Source organism: Arvicola amphibius, chromosome 6 (genome assembly GCF_903992535.2).
Source record: "Arvicola amphibius chromosome 6, mArvAmp1.2, whole genome shotgun sequence".
NCBI lineage: Eukaryota > Metazoa > Chordata > Mammalia > Rodentia > Cricetidae > Arvicola > Arvicola amphibius.
Genome location: NC_052052.2, coordinates 98,727,995 through 98,751,521, shown reverse-complemented (window position 1 = coordinate 98,751,521; position 23,527 = coordinate 98,727,995). Strand labels below are relative to the sequence as shown.

The window sequence follows — 23,527 nt, the reverse complement described above, 5'->3', positions numbered from 1 at the left end:
CGCCAGTGGTGGTGCTATTCGCACCAAGGCTTTCTCTCTTTGAAGTCCAGGCATGCTACCATGTACCCGCCTTACAGAGATCTGCAAACACAGCTTTTCCTATTCACTCTACTCTTATTGCCTGAATCCAGGCCTTCATTTGTCACCTGAATGAACTACTGTGAGTCTCTCAAAAAGGACTCGATTCCTTGGCCTTCCTGCAGAGTCTAATCTCTAGAATCAACTAGACACATCTTCCCAAATACATCCCTAACTATAATCCTTCCTGACTTCAAACCCTTCAGTTAGTACCTTTCTGCTTAGACACAAAATCCAAATACTTTGGTTCAAATATTTTGGTACCCATTTCATGCTCTACCCGATCTCCCATAATTCTCGAGAAACTGTTTCAAGTGTCCTGTGCCTCCAAGCTCTCAAACAATTGTGACACTCTACTGTAATATTATTATATTTCTTGTGTCTCTTTGGAAGAGTATTCCATCAACTTGCAACTCACCAAAGTTTTTCCTGAACCAGTCAAGGTGCCTTTTTGCCTTTTTCTGTTTGCTAACCTCATTCTTAGAAATACTGTTACATGATACTTGGTAATTCTGCTTAGGTGTCTCTTTTCCTTAGTAGATATTAATTTCTCTGAAGGACAGGACTGTGTGCTATTTGTCTCTTGTTTTCCAGCTCATGGGTTATGCTAATAGAAGGCCAACAATATCTTACTAATTAGAGAGATGAATGGATGCCTTATTGAGCATTGGGCATATGGATAGATGGATAGTTGGATAGATGGATGGATAGTTGGATGGATGGATGGATGGATGGATGGATGGATGGACGGATGGATGGACAGACGGACAGATAGATAAGAGAATGGATGAGGGTTATTGCCTTATATTCAAGAGCAATAGGCTCCTTTCTTAACTCTCAACAGGTGTTCCTCTGGATTGAGCACCTCTTATGTAACACCTGAATCCCTCCTAACTTTATGTAAATGAGATACTCCAAGACTCAGGCGAATCCCTTCTTTCACTGTTGTTTCATGATATCTTGTATTTATTTGCACTACAAGCACTCTGCAACATTTCATTATAATTAGGACTTTAAAACTTGTCTTCTTCCACAGACTTTGTTACTTTGGAGGACTGAAGGTTTTTGTTCCTATTTGCATTCCCAACATAAAGAATAAAAAGGACAGGTGACAGTAAATGTTTGCTAAGTTAATTCACAGGGCATAACTAGACCACGAAATGACAGTGTGCTTGGGAGTCTTGTGACCCGGGAGCCTCCAGACAAAGAGCAGGTGCTGCTGCCTTCTTTGTGGCACCCATGAATCACAACCTTTCCTCTGACTCTTAGCTCTTCTACACAAAGGCCCAAAATCTTGTCCAACTTGTCATTTTATGCAGCCACCCCTACCCCCATTCAGGGTACATTTTGGCAGTAAATTAAATCCCTCATGACATGGCAAAATCTAGAATACAGAGGGAACAGGAAGAATGACAAAGTCAGTGTTCACATGCATGTTCACACCAGCCTTGAAACTCTAGGTAAACTGTAAGTATGTTCTGAAAATAAAGACAGATCACTCCAGATGCCACCTCCTAGGAGGATGGCAATACATTCTTTATTTAATATATATTTTCATTAAGTTTATGTGTGCTCCTTCTATAGATATGTTATTTTTATAACTTATAATATCAATTTACTAGCTGAAGAGCAAAAGTTTAAAGCATGCCGCATATGAAATTATGTCATAGGAGTGACAAGAACAAATACTTATGTCTGATTTTCATGCTGTGATTCCTGAGATACTTTATAAATGGCATAAAAATCATTTCTTTCATCAAAAGATCTTGATCATTGAATTTAAGAGCTCTTTTAACAATTTTTCTTTTATATATACATAAATATATAGCATGTATGTGTGTGCATATGCAGGTATATATGTTTATAGACATGTGCATACCATGGTCTATGTGAGTAGGTTAGAAGATAATTTGTGGGAGACACTGATTTCTACAGCGTGGGTCCTTGGTATGGAACTCAGGTTGTCAGGCTTGGTGATAAGTGCCTTTACCCAAGAAGCAATCTTGGAAGACAAGAAGTTATTTTATATGTCATAGATAAAACCTTTATCTTAAAATCTATGGATTCTTGGAGTAGATAAGAATAGAGTTCTTCATGGATATGAAATATGGAAGGCAGAGGACCCTGAGGTTAGCACCTCCACTTCTATAAAGTGTCCTCTGAAGTCATTGATGGCTGGAAGATTTGAGATCTCACATGACAGATTTCAAGTAGAGTCCATTTTTTCCGTACTGACATTTGAGAACAACCCTTCTCTGAGTGAAAGCAAAATCATTTGTGCAAACAAAGTTACAATAGTCCAACTCCAGTCTCTAGAAATCATCCAAATGAGTGTCAGTTTTAAATAGATAAGTGACCCTGTTAAAGTTTAAGGAGCTGTGGGAAGGTGAGTCTTTTAGATGCCAATGTCAGGAAGTCTGTTTCTTCATAGAGTAAGAGTCAATGACACTGAACAGAGCTTCTTTGGTGAGCAGGTATTCTCAGCATGGATGAGGCTGGTAGAAGTGGGTGCCTCCTGAGCACAGACCAGTCTGTGTTTCATGACAACACCACTGGGAGCTGGGTATTTATCTCTTCTGAGATTTACCTTTTCCATCTGTAAAATATGTATATATATAAAATATATTATATATATATTACCAAATACCAAGTGTTCTCCCAAAGGGCTCATGTGTTGAAGTCTTGCTCACCAGCTGCTGAAGCCATTAAAATGTAATAGAGTCTTCAGGGGAACAACTTCATCCATAGTCTGATGATGAGTTTACAGCTGGATGGACGGACAGAAAGTGGTACCTGGTTAGAAGAACTAGGTTGGTGGATCATCTTCTAATGGATTTATCTTGTTCCTAGACCCATTATCATTCTCTTTCTGTTTCATTCTATGATGATAGTCAGACTAGAACAACAACGTAAAATAAATCAACTTATAAAGAATTTGGACCAGCCAGTTGTAGTGGTGAAAATCTTTAATCCCAGCACTGAGGAGGCAGAGGCAGAAAAATCTCTGTGTATTCAAGGCTAGACTGGTTCCAGGGCAGCCAGAACTATGTAGTGAGACACTGTCTTAAAAAAAAAATAAAAAGAAAAGGAAGGGGAGGAAAGAGAGAAAGAGAGAGAGAGACAGAGAGACAGAGAGAGGGAGGGAGAGAGGGAGAGAGAAGGAGAGAGGGAGGGAGGGAGGGAGGAAGGAAGGGAGGGAGGGAGGGAGGGAGGGAGGGAGGAAGGGAGGGAGGGAGGGAGGAAGGAAGGAAGGAAGGAATGAGTTTGGGTCATAGTTGTGGAGGTAGAGTCTGAGATCCAGAAGATATATTACCTTGAAACACTTCTGTTAGAAATTATAAATGCTATGGTGGGATCATTTAGCAAAACAAATATCTTCAACTCATGGCCAAGCTGAGAAAGAAAGGAAGAAGGGACTGATATCCAAATACACTTCTGCTGTGTTCTATTTCTCTAGGGTTCTACTTATTAAGAGTGCTCAGGCTCTAATGCATAAGGCTTTGATGAGCATGCCATCGAACCAAACCATAGCATAGTTGATATAAATGGAGGTAAAGAAGGGTGTAGGGGCAGCTAATATAGTTGTTAGGTCAACAAGTCTTCTCATCTGACCTGACGAAAGAAGATACTTGTGTGCCCCTTAGCATTTAGGAGGAGCATAGGGCAATGTGAGGCTTATGTGAAGAATGAAAGCAATCGTCATGACTAAGGTTGTTCCTTTTCCCTGGATCACGTTATTCATTTTGTCTAAAATAACTGGAAAGTCTTAATATTACCTATTATATTTATCATATTAATTATACACCTACTTAGGAATTAAAACACTCTACAAGCTAATCTTGTCTTGTCCTTCTGGAGTTTTCCCTTCCTTACCCACATACTCCCATTTGATCCCCATTTTTTCACACATAGTTTCAGTATAGTGTGGGAGGAGAATGAGGTGCCAAGTTTTAAAATGACATATACTATGCCTGTATTCAGTCCATATAGTTTTTCCATTGAGCGAAGAGAGGGTAACGGGACAAGTTGTGTGGTGTGATGATGATTAAAATAACGGCTTCCAACTTCTAAATGAGTTTAGCACATTATGTTGATATCAGTTCTCTAGTTCATCCATGAAATCAAGAACCAATAGTATTGTGGGAAACATCAAATGAGATAATAAAACAGCACAAAGGCCAGGAGTACACGTGTGGATTTGCATGTATATGCATGTGGAGGCCAGAAGTTAGTCCTGGGCGCTGGTTCTCAGGGGCTGCTGGCCTTGCTTTTTGAGACTGGTCTCTCACTAGCAAAACAAATATCTTCAACTCATGGCCAAGCTGGGACTTGCCAGTTAGACCAGGCTGCCTGGATGGCCAGCTCCAGGTATCTGCCTCCATCCCCTTCCTCAGCACTGAGATTACCAGCTTCTGCCACAATGTATGGTGGTGCCTGGAATCAGACCCAGGTTCTCATATCTGTGCAGCAGACACTTCACCAGCTTGAGCTGCCCTCACCGAGCTCCTAGTTTTTCTTCCAATTGAAACTAAGACTAAAGCTTCTCCTGTAGCTTGATACCTACTGTATTTCCTGTTGTTGCCTAACATGTATGCCGTAATACATTATTTAAAATGTAGAAAACTTAGTTTGGGGGCATTGGGCCGAAAGAAGAAAGGAAATGACTCTAATCTAACCTGTCAGTGTCTCCAGCCTCCCCTGGCTTCCCTGTCTAGTGGCTTGCGCACATTGGGTAATCAACAATTCAAATTTGACTCAAAAGAGAAAATACTAATCTTAATCTCTTCTCCCTCCTGTTATTTTAATTGTGTATATTTTGTTTCTAAACTTGGTTCTTTGGGAAAAACAGAATATGTTTACTACAGAAAAACACATCCTTTTAGCTCAGTAAGTTTGGAAGCAGAAGTCTGTCGCCATGGTGAGAAGGCGGAGAAGGAGGGGTGTTAATAGACCTTAGCACTGCGGCGATTCGGGTTTTGAAGTATGAAAGAAAGCCTCCTTAGCCTCCCCCTAAAACAGTACCCTGAGCTCTAAGTTGGGTTAAACTGATAAAAAAGAAAGGGAACAGCCGTACCATGATCGCTCAGAATGGCCCGGAAGCATGGGAAGCAGGCACCCCTTACCCCCACAGCTCATGGGAGCCTAATTAGTCCTCCACTGTTTAGGGGAAAAGCTTTGAAAATACCTCTGAATGCTTAGTAGCAGAATCACAGAAATGTAATCATGCGCTAATCCTTGGCTCCTAAAGTTGCCACAGTGGTACAGCATCAGTGCATGTAAGAACCTACAAGGTAAGAGTCATTTCTATTTCTTCTCCAGGCTAATTTCGGGCCCCAAGCAATCACTTCCTCTCTAGCCCTTCATGTCTTGTCTAACAGAGTTTCTCTCCCTAGATTATTTTCCACATTGTATTCTGGCAGGATCTATTTATTTTTTCCTGTTTCTCCATGTGATTGAATGTCTACAGAGTTATTCAGGGGTAATATAATTTATTTTTTTTAGTGGTTATAGTCTAAATTTCTTTAGATATTTTTTGCTCTGTCCTCTGTTGCCCTGTTTGTATTATCTTAATTTTTCCTTTCCATTCATTTACATGGTTGTATCCTAAAATAAAGACTTTTAATATGCCTATTAATCTGACAAGATATTGATAAATGTTAAATTTTATTTTAAGAATACGTACATATATGTATATTAGTGGTATATTGCATGTTCATATAAGTATGTAAGTGTAAGCTCATGCATGGACATGTGCCTCTGACCCCAGAGGTTGATGTCATCTTCAGTCACTCTTCACCTCATTTTTTGAGTCATGTGTTTTGTTTTTGTTTTGTCCTCATCAATTCAGGCAGGCCGGCCACTGAGATCCTGGAGTCTACTTATCCACTAGCCCTCATCCCCACCCCCTGTTCCACTGAGATCCTGGAGTCTACTTATCCACTAGCCCTCATCCCCACCCCCTGTTCCACTGAGATCCTGGAGTCTACTTATCCACTAGCCCTCATCCCCACCCCCTGTTCCACTGAGATCCTGGAGTCTACTTATCCACTAGCCCTCATCCCCACCCCCTGTTCCACTGAGATCCTGGAGTCTACTTATCCACTAGCCCTCATCCCCACCCCCTGTTCCACTGAGATCCTGGAGTCGTCTACTTATCCACTAGCCCTCATCCCCACCCCCTGTTCCAGCTCTAGGATTACATATCCACTGTGTCTGCACTCAACTTTCTTTGTTGCTGGGGATCAAAACCCAGGTCCCCATGCTTCTGCTTTAAGCACTTCACAGACGGAGTCATCTCCCTAATCCCTTAAATGTATTACTTTTATGGATAGCTCCCTTTTCAAAACTGTTGCACCGAAACTCACCTCACGTAGGCTTTGGAGTTAATTTCAGAGTCATTTCTCAAGAAAATCACTATACAGTGAGAGCTTCCTGTTTCAGCCAGACTGGCATTATTAACCTAACTAGTCTGATGAGAACAGATACCAAATACATTTAATAGCTTTCATAGCTCATGACAGTCCTACAGGATGAAAACACAGGCTAGTAAAGATTTTTAGAAGGCTATAGAACATATCCTAAAAACCATTCTGAAGGAGAGTTATAAATTCTGCATGGCTAAAAGCAGAAAAATGGATGTAAGGACTAATTCCTAAAGATTGTAGAAAGGTAACTTCATTTTCTAGGTATGTTTCCATATGTCTGGTAATTAGTGGAACTTAGTTTAATTGAACTTGAACATAATAAAGGTCATGGTTTTTATGACATTTATTTTATGTATTTATTTATTTCATGTATGTGGGCATGATCATCCATGAGATACAGAGTTCAGAGGGCTCCTTGTGAGAATCAGTTCTTTCATTACACCATGAGCATCCTAGGAATCGAACTTGAGTCATCAGGCTTGGCAGCTAGTGTTTATGATACCCATTCAGTCATCTTTCCAGTCCTTAATATATATATACATAATACTATATATATTATAATACTATATATATCCACAGGATACATGTAGAGAATATTTTTTTAATAACAGCAATAGCAGTATGTCTGTCTTATTGTCTCTAGGTCTATATTTAATAAGAAGGAGCTACTGGAGTTTGCTGAACTTGGCTGCTACTTGGAATATGATCTCTTTGGTACGGAGCTCCTTAATTACCAGTTGAGCCCAGATATCGATATGCCTAATGATAACAAAAGAATTAAAAGGTAAATATTCTGGAATCTCTCATCACATTCTCTTCTTCCAGTCCTTTGGGCTTGTCATATCTGGGTGAGTATTAGCAAAGATTTGGAAAATAGTAAGCAGGCTGACGCAGCATTGGCAGAGAAAAATATATCTGAGCTGTTCCAGGAAGAAAATCTCTATATATTATGTCAAGAGGAAAATGAGTCATAGTAAGTAGGCTAAAGCTATCAGTGCAGATGGGCAGCTGACAAGGGACAGGCAATGCCCTACCTTTGTCTTGACAAGAAGAGAATGAAAGCCATTTCCCCTCTTACCCGTAGTGGAATCAGTTCTTCCTTCTCAGGTTGATCTCCCTCAAGCCAAGATTTTCTGCAACTCTCATTTTAAATGCTTTATTTGATGTGTCCATTAAGGTGGGGATTACAACTTAAATAATAAAATGCCACATGTCAACACCATACATCACACCATCCCAACTTTGTCTAATATGTGATAAAGTAAACCATGACAGCATTCATTCTTTGATGGAGTTGAAGATGGCTATGTTGTTTGGTCTTGGTCATAGGGTAGCAGGAAGATTGAAGATTAAATGAACCAAGATAGAGAGTCAGTCAGGAGAGTCTGAGATTGACAAAAAGGACTTTAGGAGTATCTTAGTATTGTTATCCCTAAAATAATAACTAATATCAGAGTGTGAAGCTCAGAGCTGGGATCTGGACTGAGATATAAAAGTAGGCATAATCAGTTTATATGAGAATGGTTCAAATCTTGGGAATACGTAAGATCATGGAGAGAAGAAAGAGGACGGAGACCTGTGGGCAGAGGTACTGAATAGATGGAATCAGTAACAGCATCTTACGGACAGATAGGAAGACATATTTTTCAAGCTGATACCATCAGGGGAAATGTAATGGAGCTCAGTGAGAAGACAGGCTTAAGACAAAAGCTTGGACACCTACAATAGGCAGCACATAGCAAGAAGGATCAAGGCTGAAGGATAACAACTGGATTGCAAATTAGGAGACTCTGATGGTCAGGAAGTGTGGTCCCAGTAGAAGCCTTGAGAAATGAGTAGGTGCTAAGGAAGCGGGCAGGGAACGTGAAGTTGCTCTTTGCAAAAGTGCAGTAGTAGAGAGGAAGAAGAAGGTGGATCAACGCTAGAAGACAACAGGTGGTCCATGGAAATAGTTTCCAAAGCTGAACAGTTTATGAAGCTAAGATCAGAAGTTGGGAGGGACAGAGACAGAAAGAATATGTCCAAGAAAGAATGGTAATTACAAGAGATTAATACACGGTTTACATATAATACAGCACACAGAGTTTTTATATGAACGCCTGGTACTGCTTATGGAAATATTCAGTGAATGCTCACACAAAAATGTCTAGAAAGATAAGAAATGTAAAGTCAGGTGCCTAAGGAGGCAAATGGGTGGAATTTGTGGAGTGAGGTGAACATTATTTGAGAGAGTATTTCTCCTTTGCATTGGAAAAGCAGGATGCAAACAATGGTGTTGATGAGATGAGTGTCTTCGCAAGAATATCCAGAACTGAAGCCAAATACCTTCGTGTCCTCCAGTCTTGTTGGGAGGCAGACACGATTTTCTCCTGAGAAAGAAGGAGTAGATTAAAGGCAGAGTCTTCTGGGGCACAGGGAAGAGTAGGAATGGGTGCAGGGTTGCATGCATGTTCTGAGACCCATTCGACCCTGGAAATCATGGCTGCATGACTGTGTGTTGGCACAAGTGTGCATTGTTTGCTGATTGCTTTCCCAAAGGAGGTTTTTAATACTGATAATAGTGTTAGTGGAGCACTATGGATAGAAGCATTAAATGTGCACATATAAAGAAATCTAGGATTGGGATTTTTTTCTGAAGGCTGCTGTTGGTAGCAAAGGAAGGGTTGAAAAATGAGGGGCAGGGAGTCAAAGCTGGAGGTAAGATATAAAGAAATGTGTACATATTTAGAAATAACGTAACAGAAAAGTTACGCTATAGACTCTAAAGAAGTGGGTGAATACATGCAGTGGGGGAGGTGAGTGGAGACAGTACCAAGAGGCTGAGGGACCAGCATGGGAAGCTGAAGATTAATATTTCAGAGAGAGAGGGGTCCTGTGATGACAAGGACCAAAGTATGGGTTTTGAGTAGAAACCTGCTGGAATGGGAATGAGCAAAACCAGAAGTGAGAAATAATGTCCATAAACTGAGACATATCAGCAGCTGAACATGTACACAGTGGGGCTGAAGAGAATATCTCAACCCCATGTTCATTCCAAACAAACTGAGATCGCTCCCTCAGGAAACTGGCCTTTATGTCTACATAAAGTGGTCCTAGACTACTGTATATTGGCATTTGTCTACAATGATCCCAGTAACAGTAAAATATGCTTCCATTTCAGTGTCATTAGGTGGAGACAGCTAGCTGATGTGTTTTACATAGCTGGGTACAGTGCTGACTATTCCACGTGAGTCAAGTACTTCCTCCAACCGGACCAACGAAACTGTCGTTTCTGTATTTATACTCAATTAGTTCTTTGGCAAACAAATTCATGGCCTCTTTTGGTTCCTATTTTTGTATGCCTGTGTTGTGTGCATGCATCTTTGAGGCACAGGGTGCACATGAGCACATATGCATGAGTATGTGGAGATCAGAGGTTAATGGCAAGTGTCTTCCTCATGGCTCTGCCCTATATACGGAAACAGGTCTCTTGCTGATCCCGAAGTCTGCTGATTCAGCTAGTTTAGCTAGCCAGCATGCTCCAGGGATCCCCCTGACTCCACAAGCCACGGCTGGCATTACAAGCAGGCTACCATATCGCATATTTTCTTATGTGACCTTCATTCTTATGCAGTGTTATCTCAAGACAAGGCAAGCTCGGGGCTAGCGAGATGGCTCAGCAACTAACAGTACTTCTGTCTCAGGGGGCTGGAGTTTGGTTCCCAGCACCCATTTCAGGGACTTACAACCATCTATAACTATAGTTCCAGGGAATCTGATGCCCTTTTGAGCCTCCACAGGCACCTGCATGCCTATGGAGCACTTACACACACACAAATTCTTTTTCAAATTAGATCTTCAATAACTCTTTCATGCTGAATGTCAACATATTTTAAATTTGGTTTGGAATGAGAGGTTTCCACTCTTCAGTTTGGAATGAGAGGATTCCCCTCTGGATCTGACTTTTCTTTCTAAAGCTCTTCGGCCAATGGGGCATCACTGTGCCTTCTGTGAGGTTCCCAGGCCTTCTGGAACAAGAAGGGAGGGGTGGTAAGGGGGATATTGATAATGACTGACTTCCCAATTAATCCTTCTTAACTGTGTTGGGCTATTAATTCAAGAACAAAAAAATTAATTTTGGTTATCTCTTATTGTGCCAGTGTAAGCATTCTTTATGTATTAAACATTGAATAATGTGTATATGTGTGCATGTAAAAATATCTGTATATGCTATATGTATGCTTATGTATTTCTTGCTTATTTGTTCTTAAATTAACACGGTGCATTTTTTCAGTCTACCCAGCTAGTGATGATAACTGGGTGACCTTTGGGGTTGTGTGCATCCCCGACCCCCACTGTCCCCATGGGCTGCGCACTTGCTTTGCATCATTCAGGGACAGTCTTTTCCCAGCCGGGGGAATCTGGAGCTCCCCAAGTGCAGGAATGTCGGCACGCGCTTCTGCCTACCTCTGGTTCTCAGAACCAGAAATTCTGTGTCTAACACCTGTTTTCAATCTTATGCTCCATTTCTCAAATCTTATTATATCTCTGCCTTTTCACACTTTGTAGTCTCTCTCTAATATTTGTTTGCAAAACATGGACTCATTTGTATTGCTATAATTACTGTGATTTTTTTTTTGTCTTCTCATCTGTAGTGGTTCCTCCCTTCTGGCAGCTTCTTTGTAATGCCTGTTCTTCTGCATGGTGCCGTATCATCAGAGTTGAACTCTCAGGGTAGGCATGTCCAGGCGCATTCCGCTTCTGATCGGCATGATTGTGTTTCTGGAACCGGAACGTTATCGTGCCCATGAGATAACACAGCTATGGCGCATTGATTGCACTGTGCTTTCTACGAGTTTCCTCTGCCCCGCCCCTGAAAATGAATTTATTCATAGTTTAACCAAAATAGGGAGAGAAGGTCTCCAAGTATCTCTTCTCCTTTTCTGGGGTGGTGTTACAATTTTGTAAGGCTCTCATTTTTAATTACGTGCATTAAATCTATCTATTATTCTCTCTTATAACTTTCCAATTTAAGAGCCTTGTATTCCAAGGTGGGATACAGGTATGCTATAGGAATTTTATGTTGTATGTTGTCATAGTAATGACGCATCAAAATTCTCAGAGAAGCAATGACTGTACTGCTGAACCACAGCCTCAGCTCGAGGAGGAGTGACCCAGCTTTTCTTTTGTTGTTTTGGGGAAACAAAGGCTGAAATAGGTCAGGTGGGCAACCCTGACGTGGCCTAAGGCCGGGAAATCCTGAAGTCTCACTCCAGCTCCCCCAACTTCAGCCTCTGGGTGGGATTCCATTACAGACCTGTGTGCCTCTACCCCATCCTTTTAGGCAGTGCAGGGGACTGAGCCCAGAGCCTGTGATGCATTAGGCCTGAGCTCTACCTGCAAGAGGAGATACAGTTCTCAGATAATAAGGAAATATGTACAACCCTGAGAACTGCTCAGAAAAATCAATCAGGCAGAAAGTGCACCCGAAAAGCTCCCCTTACTGCGACATTCCATTCTGATCAGTGTCATCCTGGGCTCCACATTGCACGTGTATTCTATCAAACTTCTCCCTTTGTATGATAAATGATCTTAGCGAATCCCCCTGAACTACAGCTGTTTTCAAAAAGTAGCTGCAGATCAGGACTTCAGGACCAGTTTTAGCAAGCCATATAGCGTTAGTGGCATAAATGAGATTACGGGTGCCACACTGCTGTAAGACAGACATGGCATCCGTGTGTGCCCGCTGAATGCTGGTTTCTTCCCTGAGGACCCAGACCGGGGCTCTTCGCTATGGTGCTTACATTCCTTTGACCTTCAGATAGGTCTAGTATTCAACTGAAACTTATTTTAAAGGTTCTCTGAGGGCAGGCTTTTGTGCCATGGATTTTTGTTTGTAATGTCCCATGAGTACCACAGTAGTTATTAAACAGGACTCATGCCTGAGAAAACCAAGAAATGATCCTATCTATCTACCAAAACAAGAGTTTTCAGTCAAGTCCCAGAGGAAGAGCGAGATCCATCCACCTCCATCCATTTGATAGGCGATCCTCCACAAGACTGTACAGAATCCCAGAGAAAAGCCGTCATTCACAAGTTGTACCTCTGACATCAAAGGCCCACGGCGGTCAGGGACAGACACTGCCCAGAGTGCAGACACGTACAGATGGTGGCTGTCAGGAGGTGACTCATGCTGCAGATTACAGCTCTTAACTAGGCAAAGAGGATTACTTTTTTTTTAATTTATTTTTTACAGGCAGGGAGCTGTCTATTAGTCAACCAACTATGGATTTAAAGGAGCAGCTTGTTATTTTAGCAGCCTTGTTGACAAGGAAGATAGACTAAAAAACTTATGGTCAGTTTCCTCTAATGCTCAGAGGCTAACACCAAGTCAGAATTCCTGTGTTCTGAGGCCAGATGGCTCGAATACAGAGAACTTCACCAGCCCGTCTTCATTGACTGCATCACCACATGGCATGGGCCTTGCACTTGACAATCAGCTGATCTTACTCCCAGGATTTTATTCACATGAAGAATCCTTTTGTTTCTCTATTTTAATCACAAACGCCCACTGACTTTAAAAGGGGAGAGAGAGAGTGGTATTTCAGAATTGAGACTAAGACAAGCATTTTAGGGAGGAGAGCTGAATATAAAATTATTCAATGAACTGCTATTGTGGCCATTCATTCAAACGGCCTGACCACTGTAAGCTCTCTTCAGTGCAGCATTGCCAGACACTGTCAGAAATATCATTGGGTAGAAATGGCTGTGTGCTCAGAATAAGGATCTCATTCATGTTGGCGTGAAGTAACACCTGCATCTTCGCCACACAGTGTTCATTTAGAATCTCCTGGTCCATATGCCGCAGCGAAAGGCAGAATCTTTATGAGCACAGTGTGTTTAGGAGTGAAAGGTTATCGTCTAAAATGTGAGCCTGATGACCTGTAACGAGTTAACGTATTTTGCCTAGGATCCGCTTCCTGGTGGATGAGGGCTACGAAGATCGGATTCTCATGGCCCATGACATACACACGAAGCACCGGCTGATGAAGTTCGGAGGTCATGGCTACTCCCATGTTCTCACCAACATTGTTCCTAAGATGCTCCTTAGAGGAGTAGCTGAGAAGGCCGTTGATAAGATCCTCATAGAAAACCCTAGGCGATGGCTAACTTTTAAATAGGATGCCTGTTTCTGAACACAGACCTCCAGGATAAGATCTGCAGAGGATATTCGGAGATTTCAAATCTATTCTAAGACGTTAATCCAAGCTACATGGGACCAGTGACTGATCCCTTCCCTCCTATGAGAAACTGGATACCTATCACAGGGAAATTTCCGGTGGGGACTACTGGGCTCAAGTGAGTTCTATTGCTTTACCTTAATAAAACAAATACAAAAGAATATGTTTCCAAACATCTATATCTCCCAAGAGTCATTTTGGATGTCTTTCCACCCCACCCCCCCCGACTCTCATCTACACTACTTGAGAAAAATTAAAGTGTTTCTAGTTAAGTTGCCCCCTTCTGGAGCAATCTAATGTTTCTTGTAATATTGATGATCCTACTAATTATCCTGCTGTTCTTTAATTAATGCTTAATGAATAATATGGCATTTTAAAATCACTTTTGCAACAAGGGAAGTTAAATTCTGAGGCTCTCCTTCCCAAAGGAAATGGCAATAAAATTACCAGTTTACAACAATAAAAATATTTTGAAAAGTTAACTGTGTTTTCCATCAATCTATGTAAACTTATAATAAATCAGTTTTGCTGACTCTGGCTTTCCCGTCTCCATTTTTGCTGTTAGTTGTGTTGTGTTTTGCAAAGTCTGTCTAAGGATACATAACCATCGTGAGTTATAAAAATGAAATCATAAAAATAAAAATATATTACATAATATAGTTTAATGAATCGTTACAGTAGTAATAACAAAGGCCACGATATAATTAATTCATAAGGTATAATGCAAAGAAAAAGAGAAATGCTTGCCTTAGATATAGTCCCTTTATTTCATTTACCTTTTATTTCTTTTTTCCTCAGGCCTAAACAGAGAAAATAATGCTTATTTATCCAAGAAAAGGTCAGGTCTATTGGAAATGACAGTCTGTTTGTAAATACTCCTCTTTAGAAGAGATCCAGCTATGAAGTTCTTTGCAAAGAAAGCCTTTCAAAATGTTATTTAAAATGCTTAATTGATGTACACTGTTGTGTGTAAGTTATCCCTTGAATCCTCGCTATGTGATTTGATACCTAAAACAAATCTAATCCCTTGCCGCCAATCCATCTTTGATAAATATATGCTGTTAAATAGAAATTAAAACTGTAGCAATTCATTTGTGAGTTACCATACGTATTAGAAGGGCCAAATCGAATTAGTCACTACTCTCGATGAATGATCTAAGTGGTTTTTTTTAATCATATAAATCATGACAGTTACTCAGACCAAGGCATTTAAACACAGCAAACACCACCTTTAGATGGGAACACCATGCATAACTCTTGGAAAGTTGAGATTTGCTAAACTAAAGCTATTTCAGTTGATCATAGTTGACCAAGCGCTCTGTGTATTAGAACAAAAAGTGCCAAAGTGAAATGAGCCAGGGGAGCAGCCCGATTCCTCTAAATGGAAAAATGCAAATGTCCTTCACCAGGAAAGCAAGCAGATTTTCAAATCTCTGGTTTTGAAATCTACTTGTCAAAGAGTGTTTAAAGGCAATTAAAAGGGAAACAGATTTTCCATGTTAAGAGGGGAAGTTGTGTGCTAGGAGGAAGTATTCTCATGCATTTTTATCTTTTCCTTAGATAAGAGCTAGCGCTTGGCAGTGTGTTTTAACTAGAGAGAATGGGTTTGCACTACACCATCAGCTTCAATCCTCCAGAAAGAAGAGAACTGACCGCTCACATGTGTGTGTTCCATAAACATCGTGAAGGAGCTCTGCTTGCTTCCTGAAGTCCCTTATTAATGGCTTGCCAGAGAAGGCAGTTAAAATATCGATTGCACATGGAATCCAGTAATCATGGGATCAACTAACTCACACATGTGTCTTGTGGGGCATTTGAATCTACTGAGATTTTATTTTCTGGATAACTCTTAAAGAGAACTCACTTTTATTATTTTGCTACTCTATATATTTGTATCATCTAAAATATAGTTCAATCTAAAATAAGTCAAATAATTTGTGCATGGTTCTGTGTGTATACATATATACTTTTTAAATTAGCTTTCTGAGCTGTACAGCCACTGTACCTAGTGGACTGAAGCAATGTATATATATTTTATCTAACATATATGTATATAAATAAGTGTGTGACAGATATTTATATAAAATATATACACTTTGTTGTCATGTTGGTTCTATGTGAAACTGTTAATTTTGAAATAACCTCAGGCCACAGATTTTTTGGTAACTGTTTGAGGCCTTACTTACTGTCCCCTTGATGACGCATGCAGTAGCTCATATCAAACCTTTATGCCTTAGGTTACGAACAATCCTTTGTTCCAGAGAAGGCAAAAGCCTCTATCTGACTTCATACCAAAGAATAAATTTCTGTGACTGTTCAAGTGAGTCTAAATGTATTCTATTGACAAAATGGACACGTGGAATTTTCTAAGTATCATACATAACTACACATTTTCACACTTAGAGGGTAATCCTATGATACAATTTCAATCTCTATTTTCTTAAGACTATCACCAGAAAAGAGAAAAAAGAAAATTCACATGAAAAGAAAAAATGTGAAAATGATCACAGGCTTGGGAATTCCCACAAATCCAGAAAATTCCAGGTTAAGGCTTGAAGTTGAATCATTCCCAGGTCTAACTCTAAAGTTAACGAGAGTACAAGGCAAACAATATCTTTGGGGACAAGCAGCATTACTTCAATTCGACCTTTTCCTGCAGGGTAAAATGACTCCTGCCCACCCTACAAATAGACTCCAGGTATCTTAATAAGCAGGTAAACTCACAATAACAAAGCTGACACATGGATAAAAGCAGCAAGATCACAGTACACCAAAGTATTATAGATATCGAAGAAATAATTCAGTGTCTTAGATTTTTCTATAAAAATTTGTGGTCTATATAGGACTTCATTCACACGGACACTAACAATAAGGAGTATTTGCTTTGGCGGTAGTGGATCACACATCTGCTTATCTTGCCTTAAATACTTTTTTTTACATAATGTGTGTGAGTGATACAGATGTGAGTCAGGTAGCATTTGATCTCCCCACATTTATACAACCGAGATGCCCTGCAATCGGCATCCCCCGGGATCCTTGATTCACTGACGTTAGCCATACGAATCCAGCGTCCAAACTCAGAACAGCAAGCTCAGTTTCTGCATTATCAGTCAGCATAAATAATAAATCCAGAAAATGTGCTGTATTTGTTGTTGTTTCCTCCGTGGGCTTTCCCACCATCTAATTTGATATAGACTTCATCTCCTGGTTCCAGGTGAAGGACCACACTGTTACTGGCATAGTCGTAATTCTGATCAGCATCTTGGGCAATTGCACTAGCGCGCACCTATGTGAAACAGACAAGAATTAGAGTTTGTAAAAGAGAATCCTCAAGTTGCCCCTTTTGCATAACAGCAGACTTGCTACCATAGCTTAGGCTGTGGAATAGTGATGCTGCCTTTGGTCCCACGGCTTTAGAAAGAATTGCTCTAACAATTATATTATGTATCAACTATGTTACTAGAGAAGAGAAAATGTTGCTTTAGTAAAGGCCATTGCAGCAATCTTTTCTATCCTTGTAAATAAAGCATACCAATACAATTTTCTCTTTGATTACTGCCTTTTCTAATTCCTTGAATTTTTACTTTCAGTCATTTTTTGAAATGGAAATGGCCGTATTGTTTTGCATTTTAATTTAAGCCAAGTAACAGCATTCCAGCCAGCTGTGTACTTCAATGGCTCATCACAACTATTAGAAAACTGATATCTCAAGTGGCAAAAGACCTAGGGAAATACCACTCTGTTGCTATATAGATGGGGTAGGGGAGATTTTTTGTTTAGAGCTTTGGAAATCTGATACAAGCAAAGCCCCCTTTAACCATGCTTCTTAAACAGCTTAGCTCATTTAAACGTCTTTGTTCATATATCCCAAATTTCCAAACGTCCTTTTATTTTTTGTGTTTTTTGTCATTTAATTACATATTCCTCTAAATCAACAATATAATCTCATGAGATCCAAAAGTTTTAGAAAGAATTAAATTTGTGACCCATGATTGCTCAGTTCTCTAGGATTTCTGTATGTATTGTTGCCTAGCTTTTCCTGACTGTGTGACTGTAAATGCTCTGGCTCTGAGGATGGGAGCTGACTATAATCTGCTTATGTTCTGCCTTTAGTCTCATTAGAGAGTTGATCAACATTTGCAAACAGTCAGATTGCCTATCCTAGCGTGTCAAACAGACTATTCTGTCACACTCTGTCCTTCGGCTTCGTTTAGACATATTTTGATTCCACCATGGGGGAAGAAATCTTTCTAAAGGCAGGCTTGTGTGTGATTTATTTCAGTAACACATCTTCTACTCTGTGGCTTGTTTCGGTTCTGCTATAATGGTATTTCCCTGAATAACATAGCAAATGATTTAGTGGTTTTTGTAAACCTGCACTATGTAATAATGTATGACTTGGGGTATAATATGCTAGGTTTTATCACTTGGCAAAATGAGAGAAATGAGACATAAGTCAAGAATTTCCATGCATGCCTTTCAAAATCTAACTGATGGGTTTTCAAATTAAATTTTCATGGGAAGATATGTTCTCATATTAATGCTGAAATGCCACAAAAGGAGAAGGCTCTTGGACACCACTGAACTTGGAAAGTAATTTGAGTAGTACTTTAATTTTTTTTCTTTCTGAGTATCATATAGCAAAAGGAGAGAAGGGCTTAAAGGATTTGGAATTACTTATCACTATGCTAACTGGCATTAATATAATGAAACCAATATGTTGTGTGATTATACTAAAAAGCCTTGATTCAAATGTATGCACCACCACTAGTGAGGTGATCCATTTTAACCATTACATAATAATGCATTTGGAGTTCATAATATTTCCTAGGAATTAATCTTCAGTTTGTAGAAGCTGAAGGCTTTAGTTCATTTATTCATCTAGTTATTAACTCCCAGTGAAGAAAAACTACACGATGAGAATATCATCATTATGGCTTGACTTTTAATGAGTGTGAAAAATTAAAATACAAACTATAAATTATCTGTATTAGAAATATGTTAATTAATCATCAAACTATTATACTTCTCAGCTATTATTAATGAGAATATGGTTTATTCAGCATTTTGAATATTTAGTATATGTTCTCTGAATGTTATCCATTATCACTGTTTTCTACATAAAACCTTTAGGAACAAGGACTCATTGAAATCTTTAATTTAGAGGCTGTAATCTTTTACAAACATACAATACAGTTTTTATTCTATAGAATATAGCCACAAAACCAAGCAGCATTACCATTTTCAATTCAGTAGGTAAAACCACAGAATCCTACTAATGCATTAGTGTGATTCCACAGACAAGAAGGTTGTCCTTAGCACATTTTATTTCCTTTGTTGGAAAAGGCCAGAATGGTAGCTTTATAATAAAGAGCAATTCCCTAAGAATTTAACCTATGCAGCGCTAAAGGACTTTTTCAATTAAATACCCACCATCTGCCGGTGTCCATGATGTCAGTAAGCCAGCCCACCCGTCACACTCTCAGACTATAATGGGACTTGGAATTTCAAGCTCTGATATGTATCCCACTGACTTCAGCAATTCTTCCTTGAAGCCATCAAACTATTGAGGGAGGTAATGTGTTCACCCTGAAGGCTATTTTCAGATTCCGAAATGTGCACCTATTTCAGCATCTTATCAGGGAGTATAATGCATCCTTTTCTCAGCCCGGTACATCTACTTCTTCCTAAATTGTCTTTAATATCTATCGTTTTCTTAGCATGTTAACTGTATCATTTCTGCTTTATCTTTAGTATGTGTTTCTCCACTTCTCAAGAGAGAACAAATTTGGCATGGCACATCATTACTCTTTCTGACAAATGAGTATAAAACCACACAGTATTCACTCTTTCCGATGTAGTTCAAGTCCATTGTTACCATAACTAATAAATTCTAGTGAGTGAAAGGCTTATCTCTAATTATTTTATATGACTAATCTTCTGGCAATTTCGTTTTTATTATGGTGGCTTACGATAATGACATTATAGTAACTATACTCAGAAACTATTTTTTCCACGTCTTTAACCACAAGTATGCAAGCACTAAGAATTCTTTCTGTATCTATATAAAGCTATTTAAGCTCCATTTTTACCTTTAATAGGCAATGTGATGGCCTCTCAATAATTGATACGATTAAGTGTAAGCTAATAGTTTCATGGGGAATATGAAAACTATGGTCCTTTATAGGGAGTGATAGGTTTGTGAGAATCCAATAGGCTGTATAGTTTTAGCATTGTCCCATTCTTGAGGGATTATCATTCTACAAAATATTTACAGTAACATTTGCTAATTTAATTAATTGCCACTGATGTTCTGGTAATTTCATTTTCATTGCACTCCCGTAGAACCATAAACAAAAGGTTAAGTGGTACATCAGGTTAATTTATTGACCTTTGATGTTTCCATCTGTGACCCTACATTCAGCACAAAGCATAAATAATATGGCCCTCGTATGGCTACGATCCAGACTCTGCCCCTCCTACAGTGAAAAACCTCATTCTTCCCTTGGTGCTTCCTCTCTGTGTTTCTCACAACCCACTTAATCCACAGAACACCACTCTGACAGGGAGCTCTAAGTTTCTGTTTCATCAAAACAAATTAGGTCAGCTCAGAGGGGGAACTGTCATTGTAAGAAACAACCATACAGACTACAATTGAAAATCAAGAATAAAATATTTATTTAAAATTTAAAAAAGGAGATTTTATAAGATTTCCCACTTGGCCCTGGCTGCAGCCCAGACTTTACAAAGCAGTTTTATTCTAAAGACAAAACTCCTTAGCTGTAATATTGCAATAACCTTTTTCTAAGACGGCCCACACTGACCTAAGAAAGATGCTGTTTGCCACTAGTCATATGCTTTTCTGAAGTACCTGGTACCCACTTTTGGAAGTAGCAGCAACTGGATAAGCAGCCAGTGAAGAGCAAGAGCATGAGGGGTGCTCTACCCCTTTGCTTCCCTGATCCCCAGAGGATCTGTATGCTCTGGTGCCACAGAGAGCAGCTCATGCCCCCAATGAAATGGTTTAAAGAACAAAACAATGCATGTTTTCACTTTAGAATCCATACACAGAATGCTTGCTATCCTTTGCCTCCTGGATGTATACCAGACTCTACCCTCTAAGCACCAGGGTCTCAACGAACTCCATTGTGCTTCTTCCTAGGACTTCTTGTCTTTGCAATCTCAAGATATTTTTTAAAATTACCATTTCCCTATTTGTTGACCAAACAGGGATTTTAGTACATTTCAATGGGTGACTCTAAAATTATCTCCCCAATATAGTAGTGTTTTATGAACCCAACTTTTAAGTCAGACAGAGTCAATTTATAAGCAATAAAAAGTGCCCTATGGCTACCTGCTGGAGGGTGGGGAGGGGTGGCATTTGGCAGCCATTTGGTCAGCCAGATACAACACTTCTATTTTGGTATAGTGATCTTTGTAACCACATACCTGCAACTACTGAGCTCACTGTTCCAGGAACAATTTTATTTATTTTAGTGTTATTTTCATGCATAATAACTGTAACGAACAACCCTGCCAGTGCCTCCTGGTGGCCATGTTTCTTTTCTGTTGTTGTTCCTAATATCTTGGGGGTTCTTTAAGGGGTTTGCAGGAAAGAGGAAGCAAGGGACTTTTAAAACGTGTATCATACATTTAGGACATTCATCTTTTACTTTTGAAAATTTTCTGGCACTAAACTGGGTCCTGAGAGGGGATAAAATGAACAAACAAACAAAGCGGCCCTCAAGGTGCTCAGTAGAAGACTGGGATTTAGGTAAAACCCGGATTTCCAGGGGACTGAAGACCTGCAGTCCGCCAGTTCTGTTAAGTTAAAATTACTGCCTGAAATGAGGCATCTTGAGGGCTATGGAGGGGTTCTTTTTCCTCTCAGACGGTAAGCAAAGTTTCGGCTCAGGAACTCTGTTCACACAGCAGGCTTACAAGTGCCTCACCCTGGTGTCAGTGACTGGGACTGTGCAGGAAGTCCGCTGACACTTTTAGGGAGAAATGTATTTTCTGCTGTGGCTAAAAGATCAAGAATGCTTCGGTTTTGCACTGACTAGCCTTTGACTCTAGCAAAGGCAGAGTATCCTTGGCAGGCACTGCAGACCAGTGGCCTCTGAGGCACCACCCACTAGCTCTGAAGAGCAGGTCCGTCCGGGTTGGGGCTCATCTGATGCTATTTGACAGCCAAGGCAAGGCGGCTGCGATCAAGAAGGTTAGGGTTGGAAAGCATCTATCAGAGTACCCCGGGGGCTCCCGGGTAGTGAAAAGGTTGCGCTCTGACCCGTCACCTTCCCAACCACCTCCCTGTGTATTTTCCTACTCCAAACAGTGGAGTGGGGTTCCCGAGTCTGGGTGCGAGCTGCTGTACTTTTACAGCGTAAGCCCAACTTTTCCTTTTCCCAGCAGTCGTTCCTTTGGAAACTAACTGCAGTATATAGTGACTCTGAGTTTCACTGCCTAAGACCTCCGGAGGACCAAGCCCTTGTGCGCGCGCGGCAAAGTGCTGTTTGAGCCCCGGAGTACTATCTCAAACTCACTCTTAGAGGTCCTTCCTTTTTCCCTGGGGTCCAGGTCTATCTCCCCTAGCTCTGGAGCCCCGACACGCCCATTTCGGGCTCCGAAAGCCTTCTACATTCTCAGGGAAAGCTGTAAACGACTCTAAGCCACTGAGGATTTCACCGGCAAGGAATTTTGCCCAGCTCCAGGACTCCCCTTTTACACTAGCTATCCCAGAGACAAGTTCCCAGTTTCTCACCCTTCGAGGATCGTGCTCACAATTTCGCGCACCGAGCACGGATCTGACACCCTAGAACCACCCTCCTCGGGCTCCTTCGCGTACGACCCCCACCTCTCCAGCTTGTCACAGAGTCCCCCTCGCCCTCGCTCCCGGGAGCCGGGTTGCCGCGCCCTTCCTCAGCGGCCTCCCACCCCCATTTCCGGGGTCTCCTCCCTCTTGCTCGCACCTTCCCGCACTCGCTCCCCGCCCTCCCCACTGCCTGCTCGTGCTCACCTGGTTGTTTTTGCAGAGATCAGCCCACATGCTGGTGCCGTCCCCTCCGCGCATCAGGACGTGGTAGGTGAAGAAGTAGATACCCGGGATAGAGCAGGTGAACTTGCCGGTAGTGGGATCATAGTGGTTTCCGAGGTTGGTGACCACGTCGTCGAACTTGAGCACCTCGTAGCCTTCGTGTTGCCTTTTGAGGCCAGCGTAGAAGGCGATCTTGGGCACCGTGCTGTAGGTGGCCGCGCTGATAGCCCCAGCCGCGTTCAGGCCGGGCGCTCCAGGCGGGCCCGGCAGGCCTTGGCGGCCAGGTTCGCCCTTCTCGCCCGGGGGCCCCACAGGGCCCGGTGGTCCCGGCTCTCCGGGGGGCCCACGCGGGCCTGCCTTCCCCGGCCTACCGGCCTCGCCTTTGGGACCCTGGATGAAGGTGGGGAGGGACTGCATGAGGCCGCGGTCCGGAGTGGCGGCGGTGCTGGGAGCCTTGGTGCCCCCGTAGGGGTCGCATACCATGCGGCAGGTTCCCAGCATCTCGTAGTGCGCCGACGTGCCGGCCGAGCTCACCAGCACCGGGATGAGGATGACCAGCAGAAGCACCATCACCACCCCCAGCGCCCCGGCGGCGATTAGGCGCCTCCTGCTGCCCACGAGTCGGCTCAGCGCGGGCCGATCCTCTTGTCTGCTTTTGGACAAAATTTTGAAGGTTGGGCGGGGACCTCCTCAGAGCCGAAAACAATCCCCCTTCGAACCCCAACTCCCCTGGGCGGGCGCGCGCTGGTCGCTCTTCTCCGGCTCTTGCT

At 41.4% G+C, this 23,527-nt stretch overlaps 2 protein-coding genes across 2 annotated transcripts in view; one reads left to right on the top strand and one right to left on the bottom strand.

Annotated features, from left to right (window-relative positions):
* The window catches only part of Pter (phosphotriesterase related), a 43,055-nt gene extending 28,850 nt beyond the window's left edge, over positions 1-14,205 (top strand). Inside the window, exons 4-5 of the mRNA XM_038335521.2 lie at positions 7,147-7,287; positions 13,453-14,205. Of these exons, the coding sequence (XP_038191449.1) occupies positions 7,147-7,287; positions 13,453-13,663 (352 nt within the window). The 3' untranslated portion in view covers positions 13,664-14,205. The remainder of the gene's footprint in view (positions 1-7,146; positions 7,288-13,452) is intronic.
* Positions 14,206-16,829: 2,624 nt separating this feature from the next.
* Positions 16,830-23,327, bottom strand: C1ql3 (complement C1q like 3). The gene is made up of 2 exons (XM_038335288.1): positions 22,740-23,327; positions 16,830-17,009 (listed from the first exon to the last, which is right to left on the bottom strand). Exons 1-2 carry the CDS (start codon positions 23,325-23,327, stop codon positions 16,830-16,832), a joined length of 768 nt encoding a protein of 255 aa, XP_038191216.1.
* Between the last annotated feature and the right edge of the window lie 200 nt (positions 23,328-23,527).